Raw genomic sequence first — 14,911 nt, forward strand, 5'->3', positions numbered from 1 at the left:
CCTTTCAGTTGATATGATGAGCATGTTAGCAAACAGCTGCTTATTTACACATCCAGCAGATACCGAGGAACCATGTGGTGAATATAAATTTACTCTACTATTAGCTCCAGTTTGGTCCAACTCCTGATAAAAGTATCTGGCTCCTTGTCTTCGTCTTTAGTCTTTATTTGCATCCACATTAGCTTCCACAAAATGGTCGCACAACAGCAACAATAAAACAAACATCCATTTATCATCAAATTAGCCAAGAAAAAAAGAAACAAGCCAAATATAAAGATCAGAAAGTAAGTGAAATAACAGTAAAGTTGTGGGTCGTAAAACCAAAACAACAAGCTGAAAGAAGCTAAAACGCTCCTTAGATCTGAGGGGAACTGCAGAGTCTGGTTCTCTGTGGGTTTGTCACTACAAACTCCACCTTTCACATTCACGTAATCATTTCACCCATTGTTAATATAAAATATTAATTATAGAAGCTTTAAAGTTTACACCTTAACTCCAAATCATGCTTTATAATTTCCTTTTTTTAACTGAAACTGCACTTGTGATGATCAAATTTGGTAAATCTTCGTCATAAAGGATCACCTTCAGCGCTGGATCAGCAAAACAGGCTCACCACAACCAACACAACCAGCGTGTAACAAGGACGAGTTTTCAATGTCAACCCCCGGCAGTGCATGTAATAAAGCATTCAGTGTCAGGCCGGGGCAGGCCGTGTAGGGGAAGCTCAGATAGCGACCAGCATGGCTTTTTATCAACATGCAGCTCTGCGGATAAATATAAACAGCCAATTGGTTTACTCTGCACTGTCCACTGGAGCACAGGGTGTTAGATACACGCAAACATTCAGCAAATTCTCATTACTGATGGCTTACAGAGGATGAATATTTCTGCATTTCTCTATCTGTCTTTCTTTCACACTCGCTCTCACTCGCTCTCTCTCTCTCTCCATCCGAGGGTGTCAGGAAAGGGCGTCTGTTTCAGTTTTCTCTCAGCTGATCTGCCATGACTTTCAACTAAAAAAAGCTCTGACAGCCACTTTCGATTTATTCGTTATTTCAGTCCGTGAGTCGATATGAAAACAATCATGTTTCAACAATCGAAATCACAACACACATCACAATCATACACACGGTCACAACAAAGGCTTTATAATAAATTACTGAGGTGTCAGTACAATGAGATAAATGTAGTTCTGTCAAAGATACTTTAATAAAAAGATTTATTGTTCAAGGGAAGCTTGGGTATTTTTCAACCTGGACCCTGTTTTCCCATCATTTTGTGTCTAAGTGACTAATGGGGACAACAATTCCTGAAATTGGTCCAGTATTGAACGAAAGCACTGCAGAGAGAAATAAAACATTTCGCTTGATCCGGTCTGTTTGTTATTGTGTCTAACCAAGTCTTACTCAAGAAGAAGTCTCGTTCTGAAATCTTGCGAGAGTGGAGTTGAATATTTAGCTGATTTTGACAACAACTCAACTCTCACGACATTTCAGAACGAGACTTCTTCTTGAGCGAGACTTGGTTAGACACAATAACAAACTGATCGGATCAAGCAAAAGGTAAAGAAAAACGTTTTATTTCTCTGTATGGTCCTTTCCATAATGTTGTCAGACATTTATAATAACAATCTAAGCCTGTCAGTGGCAAAAACACTTTTAGTGGACGCACATTAACGGGGCGCTATTGCCCCATCAGATTACACTGCAGCCCGTTTCGCGGCTGCAGCGCTCTTGTTCAATACTGGACCAATTTCAAAAAATGTTGTCCCCATTAGTCATTTAGACACAAAAAGATGGGAAGATAGGGTCCAGGTTTAAGTGTCGGGAGGAAATTTTTATATATTTTTCAAAGAGCACATTGAGGGTGCTTCAAGGAGTGTTTATTGCATATGGCCTTATAACAGCAAAGAAAATCTTTACTACACCAGTGGAAAACATCCGAACCATCTTCAGTGCAACTTTGGCTTAATGATTTCTCATTTATCTTCCACCTCAAAAGAATCAGATTTGCTCTGAAGGATAGATATGAAGATTTTTAGGAAAATCTGGTCCCTGTTCATTGCATTTCTAAAAGAAGTCTAATGATAACTCTCGCTATCTGTCAGGCAGCTTTCAGAGGATCCTTCTAAAGTGGCCTCCGATGTGAGGATTAGATGCATTGCCATTAAATTTAGTTCAGACGTTTATGTTCTCCAGAGGATGAATCTGAATGACTTTGGTGATCCCGACTAGCACCACTATTTGTGGTTTTGAGTGAGATGTCTTGACAACTATTGATCCAGAGATACTCCTCCTCAGGATGATTTATAATTCCTTTCATGACCCCTTTAACTGTCCATGTAGCACCGTATCGGGTCAACATGTTAATTTGTCTCAGCTGTGCTTTGTGTTTGGTGCTAATTAGCAAATGCTCGCATGTTAACACACTTGTTCTTGTTTTAATTTACCTCTCTTTTGATGCTCTGTCTTTGGTTTGTACACTCTTCACTATCTTAACTATGTTCTTGTGGATTCACATTGTTCTATTTCTGTTTTACTGCCTTTATTTTATGGAAATTTGAAGCATACAACTGTGTCAACTCGGGAATGTGCACAGAGCTTCATTAAAAATGCTATTATAACAAATAATAGTAAGAAATCTTTGTCTTTAGTCCACAGTTTTTCTTGTTATGTCTATTTCCATCTCCTCTATCTCTCTGTGTCCCTGCCTGTTCCCTCTCCTCCTTCTCTTCCTGACAGATGACTGAATCTTATTTACTCTTGTGACAGGAGTCATCTAGGACTGTCAGGGCCGTGATATAAATCAGTTTGGTCTGGATGGGATTTCTCTGTGCCGTCCTCCTTACGGTGAAAATAAAAAATACAAATGCAGCTCTAAAAGCCCTCCCTTCACTACTTAAAGGTCACCGAGCCAATACCTTTTCTTCCTCTCCTTCCCTACTTGTCACTCTCTTTTACAGTCGTACCCTCCTTCCTCTCTTATAATCCCATCGTGTTTAAGAGTTCTGTCCAGGTTCTCCTGCACCCTCCCCCATTTCAGCCTCTGCATGCCTTCTACGAACTCACCCCTTCCCCCATCCTCCAAATCTCTCTCTCTCCCTCTCTTGTCTGCGAGGTAATGTGGAGGGTTGGTGTAGAGGGAACAGTACAGTGCGAGTGGTACAGTAGAGGGAGTGCCAGTCGTACCCATGACAGCAATGCCATGCCATCTGCAGCCCTGGCACGCAACGCTTCCACGGCTCTTCTTCTGCTCCGGCCACCCCTCCAATGGCAGACGTACACGCACAGAGGGAGGAAAAACACCAACCAAACCTCCACCCCTCCTCCTTCTCACCCTTGCATGGCATCTCTCTCTCCCTTCGTCCTCCTCCATCCTCCTACGAGCACATTGTGCAACTCTTTCTTTTCTCCGTAGCACTGGGCAACTTCTCTTCCTTTTCCAACTGCTTATGCAACCCTGCTTTTTTTCCTCGTCTTAACCCCTCCATCTATACATTTCCCATCCTCATCTCCTTTCATCCTCATGCTTTTCTTCTGCCTTTATCTCACACACTCCACCACGTCCCTTGGTGATGGAGCTGGCAGGAGAAGAAGGGGGAGGAGTTCTCTGATCCAGTGGACTGGTGAAATCACTCCGTCTGTGGTGTTACACATCGCTGACGTTATTCTAATGCAGCCCTTGCTGCTCCCCCCATCTGAAGCAAGATTGGTCTTAGAGGCTGTGATGTGCTGAATCTTCAAGGCTAAGTGAGCGATAGGACTATAGTTGTGTGTGTCTCTGGTTGTACTAGGCAGCGCTTTTATTTCTGGTCCAGTAAGAAACAGATGTCTCCAACAGGCTCATTAAATCCTTATAATGCCTGTAATTGCATGTCACAGTTCAAAAGTTAATTAATGACCTCACTGAAATGTCCCTGAGGGTCTAGATACTAAAATGTGGAATTTAGAATAGATTAAGAGTTAAGGCGGCATCAGATGCAATAAACTACAAAAGCACAGTGGGCTACTACAAACACTAGCTGCGTTTCTATCCGAATGTAGTGCAAAGGGTTAGGGTTAGGGTTAGGAATAGGGTTATCGCCAAGATAAACCGCTGGTGGCACGAATTTTCTAGTTGGGGACCATTAAATCATTTCAAAAGAGGTGAGAGCACAACTAGATGATGAATTAAAAGAGCGCCAGTCCAAGCTCAAGCAATAGAAAACCATGTGGAAGACATGATGGAAATGTGACATTTTGTTTCACGCATTAATTTGAGGAATGTCTCCTCATTGCTCCACACAGACCTGATATTTTCATTTCTTCAGTGGATATTTAAAGGTTCTTTTACACGGTGTGACTTTTGGTCGTCTGAGACCGAAGTTGACAATCCTGAGAGAAATGTGGTAAAATCTTTGGTCAATCAATCCAAAATGGTGGTCCTAGATCGCATTGTGAGACACGTTCACCGAGAGCAAAGACAGACTGGGTCGAAATCATGACTGTGACATGAAAAGACACAGAATACGCTGGCCGATGTGACATTTCGTAAGTGCCATTTTTGAATAAAGTTTAGGGGGAAAACACACACATCTTCTTTAATATGTCTGCTGCACAAAAAACAAAACGATGGAGGGAAAAAACAACGGGGTCTTTGTGCTTTGCTGCATTTTCAGAACATCAGAACGCCTCAGATGGGCGACGTGAGCTGATGACGTGCCTCTGCTTTCACATACTTTTTTCCGTTTACATCATAGCACTACAATTCACCACACATGCAGCGCACAATCTGACATGTTTCCAGTTGATATTGTACAGTCTGAAACAGATTGCAACCAAGATTTTATTAGACCTATCTCATACAATGTGATGTGCAATAAACTTACACAATTGTTGTTGTCGCACAGTCTAAAGGTGTGTTAAGTCACATGCTTCATGTATGTCATGATTTATGCACTAAATCTGTTGCGTTGCACTTTGTTGCATCACTCAGCCAACCGTAAAAACTCTTTTTGCAATATTTCAAGGTTTTTTTTTCAAATTTTCGACTCAGGTCTTTTATGTGCAAATTGAAAATCTGAATAAAAACAGATGGAGCACCAACTGGTGGGAAAAGGGGTTTACTGTAACACGTCAATAAGCTCATGTCAGTGATTAAATTATCAAACCTCATAACTGCTTCATATCTTGCAGTTTGAAATGATAAAACAGCATTTTTTTCTTTGTTTTCAAACGCAACCTTGTTTTCACTGCTGAAAAAAAAAAACAGGTTGTGTTTTTATTTCCATTGTTTTGACAATCTTTTATAATGTGACGAGTGGGTGGAAGTTGCTGGATCATCATCATCATCATCATCATCATCATCATTATCATCATCGTGGCGAGCAGAGCTGCAGCAGTTGAACAAAAAAGGTGTTTGGTGTTACGAAACAAACAATTCCACTCATCCCCTCCTGCTGCGCCGCTCCCAAGGCTTCGACTTATGACTCATTCACAGATTGAGCCAGTCAGGAGGAACAAAGGAAGATTTTAGGCAGAGATCAGAGCGAGCAGGAGTTAATGAAAAGTCAGACTGATCGCTCTCACAACAGGATCACACCGTCACGCCCTCTGTTTTATTCTTTGTAAAGTTTCTAATGTACATTTGAACTGATTAACACTCACTACAGCTTCTAAATTGCTTGTAACAAGTCTGCCTCTGTGCTATTTTAGTAAACTCAACACAGATACAAAGTAGTACCTGTTCCTGTGGTTGAAAGTGCTTCTTCATGATCAATATCAGGTAAAAAAAAAAAAAGAGCAAACAAACTGCAGTCACATCTGTTATTTCTGTATGTGCCTCACAGTGTGTTTGTGGTGGGTGGATGGATGACTGAGGCCGCCTGGCAGGCAGTCTGCCTCTGGCCAACATGTTGCACCACTGTGAACTACGACAGACACAGACGGCGGTGGTGGTGGTGTAACCCATTTAGATGCAGCCTTGCGGGGATGCACAGACTCGGGTTGTCTCCTTAACAAGGCCAGCAAACAGGGCATTCATCATCCGTCGCCTCTCTGTTTGACAGAATCAGGTAACGTTACTGTTGACACTTATTTGTCTCTTCTTTAAATACATTTACTCCTCTATATAGTGTTAAAATATTTTCTTCATCGCCAGCATCTTTTCTATAATAATCAACTCTTTTATTCCTGAATTATTTCTTCTTTCTCTTTTTGAAAACACATTTAGTCTCTCTCTGATTCTCCCTTCTAATATTCTCCTCTCTCATCTTCCCATCTCGTGTTTTGTAACCTCTCACTGTTTCTGTGGAGAGGATAAGAAAATAAACACACACACACCAACTCACACATGTCTGTTCATGTGCGCACACACGCAATCGCACACAAACACACTAATACACTCCACTTAAACTAAATCAGCAATGTCAGCAATGGGTATGAAAGGAATGACAGGTGGAGCAGCACGGAAAGCACCTCCACTCCCCTCTTACCACACACACACACACACACACACACACACACACACACACACACACACACACACACACATAAACACATGTGTAGCTGCTGGTGCTGCTGCATCAGAAAGCTCAACGATGAAATGGCTCAAATGGTGCTCATAACCAGGTGGAGCCGCACAGTAAAGTCAGTGTGAGCTCTGGATATTGTATGAGTCTTTTTTTACGTGCTTTTCATCTCCCTTCCTGCCATTTTGTTTTGTCAACGTGGATCACATTATCCTAATATTAACCTGGTTAATAAAGACAACGTTTTCTTCTTTTCATTCTTCTTTTCTATTCTTTGAGTATTTTCCGACACCCTTAATTTGAGGAAAGTCATAGTTGACATGAGAATAACTGAATTTAAGATATGTGGAGTTCGAGTTGGAGATCACAGCACTGTCTTGATATCAATATAGTATGATATGATGCAAAATCACAGTGAGTCAAATGCCTTTTAGTGTTTTAGTAGAACAAAATGCTTTAAAGGATATAGCTGGTGATGTTCTACATTTTTCTTATTGTCAACAAATCTCATGAGCAGAATCAAACCAACAACGAACTGATCCTACTTATAAGTATTGTGTGTGTATCCAAAGCCTGATATATAGTATTCTTCTGTGCCGCAGAGCTCTGTTGTTGCCCCAAAACTATTAAAAACACATCAGTGAGCCACACCGTTGTACTGGGTGACATTTCCCTTCACCCCAAAGATCACAGTTATGGTAGTTTTCTAAGGAGGGTTGAAACGAGGGCAACTGGACTTGGTTGTAGATCGCCTCTCATCTAAGGGGCTTCTTCAGTTCTAATTGACTGGTGGGGAGTCCCAGGTATTTAACCTCTGTGGGGTTGTTACCACTTGGTTCGTTAGTGCTCCTGGCTGTTGTAACAACAGCTGTTGGAGTCACCTGATGCCAAATGTGAACGGTTGTAAAGTCTCCTGGGAAGGGATGAGAGGAGAACATTGTAGGTGGGGGATGAGTGATCCTCCGTTGATGGATGGTTTCTCTACATTAACATAAATCATCTCCTTCACTCCTCTTTCAAACCATCTGTCCTCCCTATCCAAAATATGTACGTTGTTGTATCTACAACCAAGTCCAGTTGCCCTCGATTCAACCCTCCTTGGATAATCATGAACTGGATGACTGACAATCTTCACAGACACGTTATGGTAGTTTGTTTAGAAACAGCTCCAAAGACTCAAGAGATTGTAATATGTAGCACAACAAGCTAGCCAAGCTCTGTAAACAGAACCATGTTCCTGCACATGTGCAGTGGCGTCTGCCGTACACAGAAATACTCTCCTGAGGCTGAAAATGTGATTTCTGTTATTAGTCTTTAGAGCTGTTTCTAAACCAATTAACATGCTCAAACTCTTCATGGTGAAGGAACATCCAGTGCAGTGGTCTGGCTCATTGACGTGTTTTTAATCATTTTTGGACAACAGAGGTCTACAGCACAGATGAATATAATATATCAGGCTTTTGATACACACACACAATACATGAGATTTGTTGACAATAAGAAAAATACAGAAAATCGCCAGCCTTATCCTTTAATGTTTAAAAAATATGAGCTCCCGAGTGTTTCAAATGTCAAGCTCTGGCAGATTTATTTGTTGGCCTTCATTGAAAACACGAGAGCTGTGAACCAAAACATCTCTGTGTGAGTATTGTCATGAAATAATAATGCGGAGAGATGATGAACGATAACATTGAACTACTGGCCAGCCAAATGTGGAGTATTCCTATTTTAGATGCATTATTTAAAGATAAGTCTGGTGATATTCTGTATTTTTGTTATTGTTAACAAATCCCATGAAAAGACCAAAACTAACAATGAATTAAATCCTACTCATCTCCTTTGTAGCCAAAGCCTGATATATCTTATTCATCGGTGCCGCAGAGCTCCATTGTTGTCAAATACTATTACAAAACACATCATTGTTGCATTGGGTGACATGTTCCTTCATTACAATGTAGTTTATTTAGGGCAGTTCCCACATACACCATCCTACTGCTGTAAATACTCACTAGAGCACCGAATGTATATTAATCCGCAGCTGAAAATAGTCCCCCTTACTCCTGTTTAAAGTAACTTTGGCTAAAAACTACCATGCCCAAATAACTTCTTTTTATATAAATGAAACTAGATATATTTGTGACATGTTCTAAAAGAATTACATGTTCAGCAGAAACCAGTGTGTTTGGGTGCGACACAGAGAGTGTAGGGAAGTTGGAAAGCATCAAAAGACGGACTGATGCATTGTTGGTTTCTTCATTAATGTTGCTTGAAGATAGTCACAAGGGTTAACTACAACATGATGTCAAAATATAAGAAAGAGCAGACGTCTTCCATCATTACTGGGACTATGCAGCAGGAATATGAACGTAGTAATCCCAGAAACTACCAAAGTAAACATTTTAATCCCAAGCAAACACATTATTGTAGCTCATGTAAATGTCTTCACTGATGGCAGAGGAAGGTTAAAGTGAGGTTTCTTTGTGTGTGTGTTCATGTGTGTCAGTGCGCATGTGCAGTCACTCTGGTGAAGCAGCCGTGAGGGGAGGGTATGAGCCGTATTAATACAACAACAGGGAAAAGGCCCAGCGATGGTTGCCATGGTAAATATGGCCCCCTGTCGCGTGCTAGCAGTTCCCTCCTCCCCCTCTTTACCCTTCCTCTTCCACTGCTCTCTACTATTTCTCTCCACGCTTCCTCTCCTGCCGCCCTAACCGATCCCCTTTCTCTTCCACCGCCGCTTCCTCCTTTCCCAATTCTTCTTTTTTCTTCCTTATTACCTTCCCTCCTCCTCCTTCTTCTCCTTCCCTACCCTATCTTTCCTTTACGCCACAGTGACCCCCCCCCCCCCCCCGGCTCCAGACAGTCCCTGAATGCTGCGCAGAACAAGGCGAACTTAAGTGCATCATGGCAGGTTGACTGGGCAGCGCCACAATATCACCGCTGCCCCCTCATGACCCGAAAACCACAATGTTCACATAGATAACGATGTCATACAGGTGATGTGATGTAACTGCCTTCGTGCCAGCGTGCACTGTTCATCATCATCATCATCATCATCATCATCATCATCATCATCATCTCCTCCTGGATCCAGCGTGTCGTTATTCATCAGGATCTGCTGTTCACGCTGCATACGAAGCAAATACTGTTGACATAAGTAGGATTTTTAAAGAAGCACTAAAAAAAAGATGATATTTATCTTTTTTTTTCTATCACTGTAATCAGATTAACACTACAAAAGAACATATTTGTTTGCCAGGAGAAAATCTGGCTCCACTTCCCTAAACGAAGCGGTCCCGTGTGATCAACAGTAACTGATAGATGATTGATTGACAGATGATTTGAGATGAGGGTGAAATTTGGAAAAGGATATGACCAGATGACCTTCATTCAGTAACCCTACAGCAAGATACATTAAGCTTAGAGGTTCATTCTTGACCTCTGAAATACACATGTTATCAAATGTTTAGGGATGCAACGATTTGTTTATTGACAGAAAATCAATCGCCAATTATTTTGATAATCGATTTTACAGAAAACATGTTCTGTAATTCTCTGGTTGCAGCTTCTCAAATACAAACATCTTCTGTTTTATTTAGTCTCCTGTGATAGTAAACTAATTATGAAGATAATAAAATCCCTTTTAATCATTTTAAATCTCCTTTAGCTGACACACGGCAGTGTGTGTTTTAATTGAGCTTTAACTTTTATGTGCATGTATTGCTTTTATTGTTTCTTATGTTTTATATTGCTTACTGCTTATCTGTTCATATTTGCTTTTTATATTTGCTGATTTTTGTTTCTTTTATTTTATATTTGTATTGTAATCGAGGCGTCCTTGAAGGTTTGAATGAATGCATGAATGAATGAATATCTTTGGGCTGTGTATCGGACATTTTTCGGTTGCATCTTGAACTTTGGGAAACAGCGATCGTCATTTCTCACCATTTTCTGACATTTTAGAGACCAAACAATGAATTGATTAATCTAGAGAATAATCAATCAATTAATCGATAATGAAAATGAAGCTTTTGATTGTAGAAGGCTGTAAAACATGGTCAAAACATCCAGACAGAGAACCTTGAAATTAGAATATTTTATTACAGATTTGTTTTTCTTGTTCTAACTGCATCAATAGTTTGTTTTTATGAGCTCTTTAGTATTTGTTTTATTGCTACACTAGTTCTGCATTATGATACAAACTAAAGATTAAAACTCAACATACTAAGATTGAAGATGATTTCTATTTGGTAAGAGTAGAGTTACCTTTAAAGATGTTACAGATGCAGATCACTCAGTTACATCAATTAAATTATTATTATCATTGCAGTCAGCTGTCACACCTGTTTAGTGCAACTGATGATTATTTTCATTATTAATCTGTTGACTATGTTTTCAATTAATTGATCAGTTGTTTGGTCTATAAAATGTCTGAAAATGGTGAAAAATGTCAACCACAGTTTCCCAACGTGACGTCCTCAAATGTCACATCTTTGTCCACAATCGTAAAATATTCAGTTTATTATCATAGAAGACAAAAGAAACAAGAAAATATTCATATTTGAGAAACTGGAATCAGATAATTTGGACATTTTTTTTCCCTCAAAATATTAATTGATTATCAAAATAGTTGGTGATTCACTTCTTGCTGATTGACTAATCGATTGATTGTTGCAGCTCTACACCTGTTTATTTATTGGCTGACACCTCTGTCTGCTTCTGATGTTGGTTTCACTGCAACAATTCCTCCGTCTTTTTTGGTGTAATCTTACTCTGATATATATTAAATATAAGTGGGTCTCCATGCATAGCAAATATGACGATAAGATGATGTTTAATCTGTTACATATATTATATTTTCTAATACTGAAAATCTACAACGTGCGTGAACTTTAAAATGTTTGGAGTATGCTCATTTAATTTAAAGTGTGAACTTTGTATATGTTACAGTAGATGAATACTGTCATGAAGTAACTGTATATGAACTGGTGTAAATACTACAGTGATCCAGGGGCTCACTGATTGCACAGTGATGCCATTAGACACGCAGTCTTACATCATCCAACTGCACGGTTCAGGAGACGTCTTCTCACCTCAGACCTCATGTGAAATGTTGATGTTACAACATGACAACGACGTGAACTTGGCTCATATATACATAATGAAAACATTAATGCATTAATGTCCCATCAGCCTATCCTGTGACTTTATTTATTTATTTATTCATTTATTGTGTTTTACTGTCTTTTCCTTACACTTACACAGCAGAGCGCTACATCTACAACTGGAATAAACATGAAATCACTGGGATTTGTCATTTGGTCGTGATGACTTTGGGGGAAAAAACAAGAAAATAAATGGACTTAATGTCACATGTACCATTTAAAAGATAATGACTTTACTGCCTGAGAGCCTGAATTTGGCATAGTGATAATAAGATGTGTTCATTTAGGCCTCCCTCTCATTTTTCCCCTATTGTGGCTGGAAAATAGCTTCCACTAAATAATGGACTCCTTTGATCAGAGCGTAATCCTTCATATTATATGTGCCCACCAACTAAAACACACAAAATAATCTATCCAGGTTTTTTATTGCCTAACACAGTACTATCAGTACTATCTGGTGTGAACCCGATGAACCGGAGCGAACAACGGTGTCAGCAGTACTTGAAGGCTTCTGAGGTCTGAGTTAAAACAGGACACGGTGTTTCTTGTTGGGGTTGGGACCGGTACCGCTCACCTGTCAGGCTGTCGTAGCACTCGATCTCGGTGCTCTCCACGGCTCTCCGCTGCTCCTCGGTCAGCTTGGCGGCGGCTTGGTTCAGCAGGTTGACCTCGGATCCCGTCGTCCCGTCGACCACATGAACCCCTTTGAGCTGCAGCAGCGCCCGGTGGTACTTGCCTATCGCTTCCCGAAATTTCTTCTCCTTGTAGCAGCGGTGACCCTCCGCCTTGAAGTCGATGGCTTTCTGGATCTTCGACTCCATCTCCATTTCAGCCGAGCCGGCTCGGTACCCTCCACCGCCGCCGCCGCCTCCTCCGTCGCCTCCGGCGGCAGCTGCCAGGCTCCGGCCGCCGGTCTCCGGGTAGCTTTTCAGGCTCTTTATCGAGTGCTGTTTGGCTTCCATGTCTCTTAGTGAAAGCGGCTGGAGCGGGCCATGGTGCTCGGACACGAATGTGTGTTTTGTTGGGGAGGACCGGAGCAGCGTGCTGTGCATAAATGATGCGTGATAGAGCGGCAAAGACGGCTGGGCAGGCGGCGGCACCGGAGAAAAACAGCCAAGATAACGGCTTCAGAAACGTTTCCTGCTCGAGTTTGTGCTTGAGGAATAGATGTAAAAATAAATCTAACCGCTTTTTTTTTAATCAATTACAAAGAGATAAATAAGGCTAGAGCAGCTGGCAGCGACATCCTGTATCCCCCATCCGTCTGTTTTCCTCGTGCTGGTCCTCTCGCGGACGGATGCTCGGGAGGATTTCTATGGCAGCGAGCTCCGAGGCACGCGCAGCTTCAGCACCACAGACAGCAGCACACAAGACTACCTCTACCGCACAGCATTGTGGGGGAATAAAAAAAAAACAGAAGTCGTGAGGCGTTGCTGCTGCAGTCCAAATTTTGCATGTCAAAAGCGGAAAAAAGGTGCAGAAATGTTCACGATACGATTGATTATTTATCAAACCACGTTGCACTTTGGTAGAGAAATATTAACCAAGTGTATGAGTTACACAATAATACATATCTGCCAATAATTAATAGCTTTTTTGCATATTTATTGAACTATCAGGAAAGGGTGCCCTATTGACACCATTAAGTGACAGCCTCCATAAGCCTATTTAGGCTACTATATCTTAGATGATTAATTAATAGCCTTATAAAAGATAACACATTACGTCACTCCCATTGTTTACACGTGGCCAGCCCTCACACTAATTTTTTAAAAAAGCTGATACAGGTAAATTCAGCTTTTACTTCAATCGATACCCCATCTATAGACATCAGATAATGGCCAAACCGGAGCGCCTGATGACTTCAGCTGATAAGCTTTTCAAGGAGATGGAGACGGACAGCAGGAGGCTGCAGGAGCCAGAGGAGGAGGAGGAGGAGAGCGACCTCAAGGGGACAAGGTGTTAATTACACCAATTTTTTCAATGTGACGTGCAGCACCACTAGCCAGCCACACATGATACCGTCGTTTCTGCATAAATCTTTGCAAGGTGGTAACATCATTGCCTCCACATGTGTATATAAGCAGCCGCAAGTCTGTAAAGTGTGATTCATCTGAGTCATAAGCAGCAGCACGATAAGAGGTTAATTCAGTCCAGAAGCAGTGACAAAGAGAATAAACATCTGTACTCTCACATCCATATTCTTGGTTCACAGATCAGACCTGCAGTGTATCAGCTCCTCCTCCAACCAGCCTACAGATAAACATTTATGAATAATTTATTATAGCAAGACATCACAGGTGTTAAGAGTACAGTTAAAACATAATTCCCTCCATATGTTATTGTCATGGCTGGCGGTGAGAGCTAATGTGTCCAGAGTCACTACAGCAACTCAGTCTGTGTGTGTTAAGAGAGAAAATACACTAAATACTGGCAGCTCCACGGTTTTTCAGTGTCATAAAGGAGACATTTTCTTAGTTTTCCTCCTTGAAACATATTCTGATTATAATATATACTCACCAAGCATTTTATTAGGAACACCTGTGTAATCTAATGCAATCCCATGCAACAATTCTACTTTTACAAAGCTTATATAGTTCCGGTTTTTGCTGAAATTGTCAGAAAGGTGATAATTCTACATTATGTTTATTATTGAGGTCATAGTGGAGTTCATTATATTATATAAGTGTTCCTAATATTTCACCCCCTTCATGTCTGTTAATGGGGTGGATGCAATATAATGCACTCAAGTACACCTCCACCACCCACTACGACCCCAATAATAAACATAAAGTAGAATTATCACCTTTCTTACAATGTCAACAAAAACTGAAAATGTGTAAGCTCATAAAAGTAGAATTTATGGCAGAGCTGTTGTATTGGATTGCATTAGAGTGCACAGGTGTTCCTAATAACAAAACATCTTTTGTCTTTTTCAAAGTCAAGTGGTTTGTATCACAATATGATGTTTGAGGGTCACAAGAGTCATTTTTATACCAACCGTGTTATAATCATGTAATAAGAAGCAAATGTTAGTATATTTGGGAAAAAAGCAAAGAACTGTAATAAAAGCAGATGTGGTGTAAAAACAATACATTTCAAATAGTGTCTTTTTTTTCAATTTAAGAAAAGTTCATGTCTGCAATCGTCAATCTACATTTGTCATATGCACATATGATATGATATGCGTGTGTGTGCTCTATAGTACTTCTGACAATGCTTTTAACATCATTTTAAC

The 14,911-nt window shown here is 40.6% G+C and overlaps 1 protein-coding gene across 1 annotated transcript in view; it reads right to left on the reverse strand.

Moving 5' to 3' along the window:
- The window catches only part of ttc9b (tetratricopeptide repeat domain 9B), a 30,112-nt gene extending 15,989 nt beyond the window's left edge, over positions 1-14,123 (reverse strand). The window contains exon 1 of the mRNA XM_067594825.1: positions 12,248-14,123. Coding sequence (XP_067450926.1) covers positions 12,248-12,725 — 478 coding nt within the window. The 5' untranslated portion in view covers positions 12,726-14,123. The remainder of the gene's footprint in view (positions 1-12,247) is intronic.
- Positions 14,124-14,911: the final 788 nt, after the last annotated feature.

The sequence above is a fragment of the Thunnus thynnus genome, chromosome 7 (assembly GCF_963924715.1).
Source record: "Thunnus thynnus chromosome 7, fThuThy2.1, whole genome shotgun sequence".
Lineage (NCBI taxonomy): Eukaryota > Metazoa > Chordata > Actinopteri > Scombriformes > Scombridae > Thunnus > Thunnus thynnus.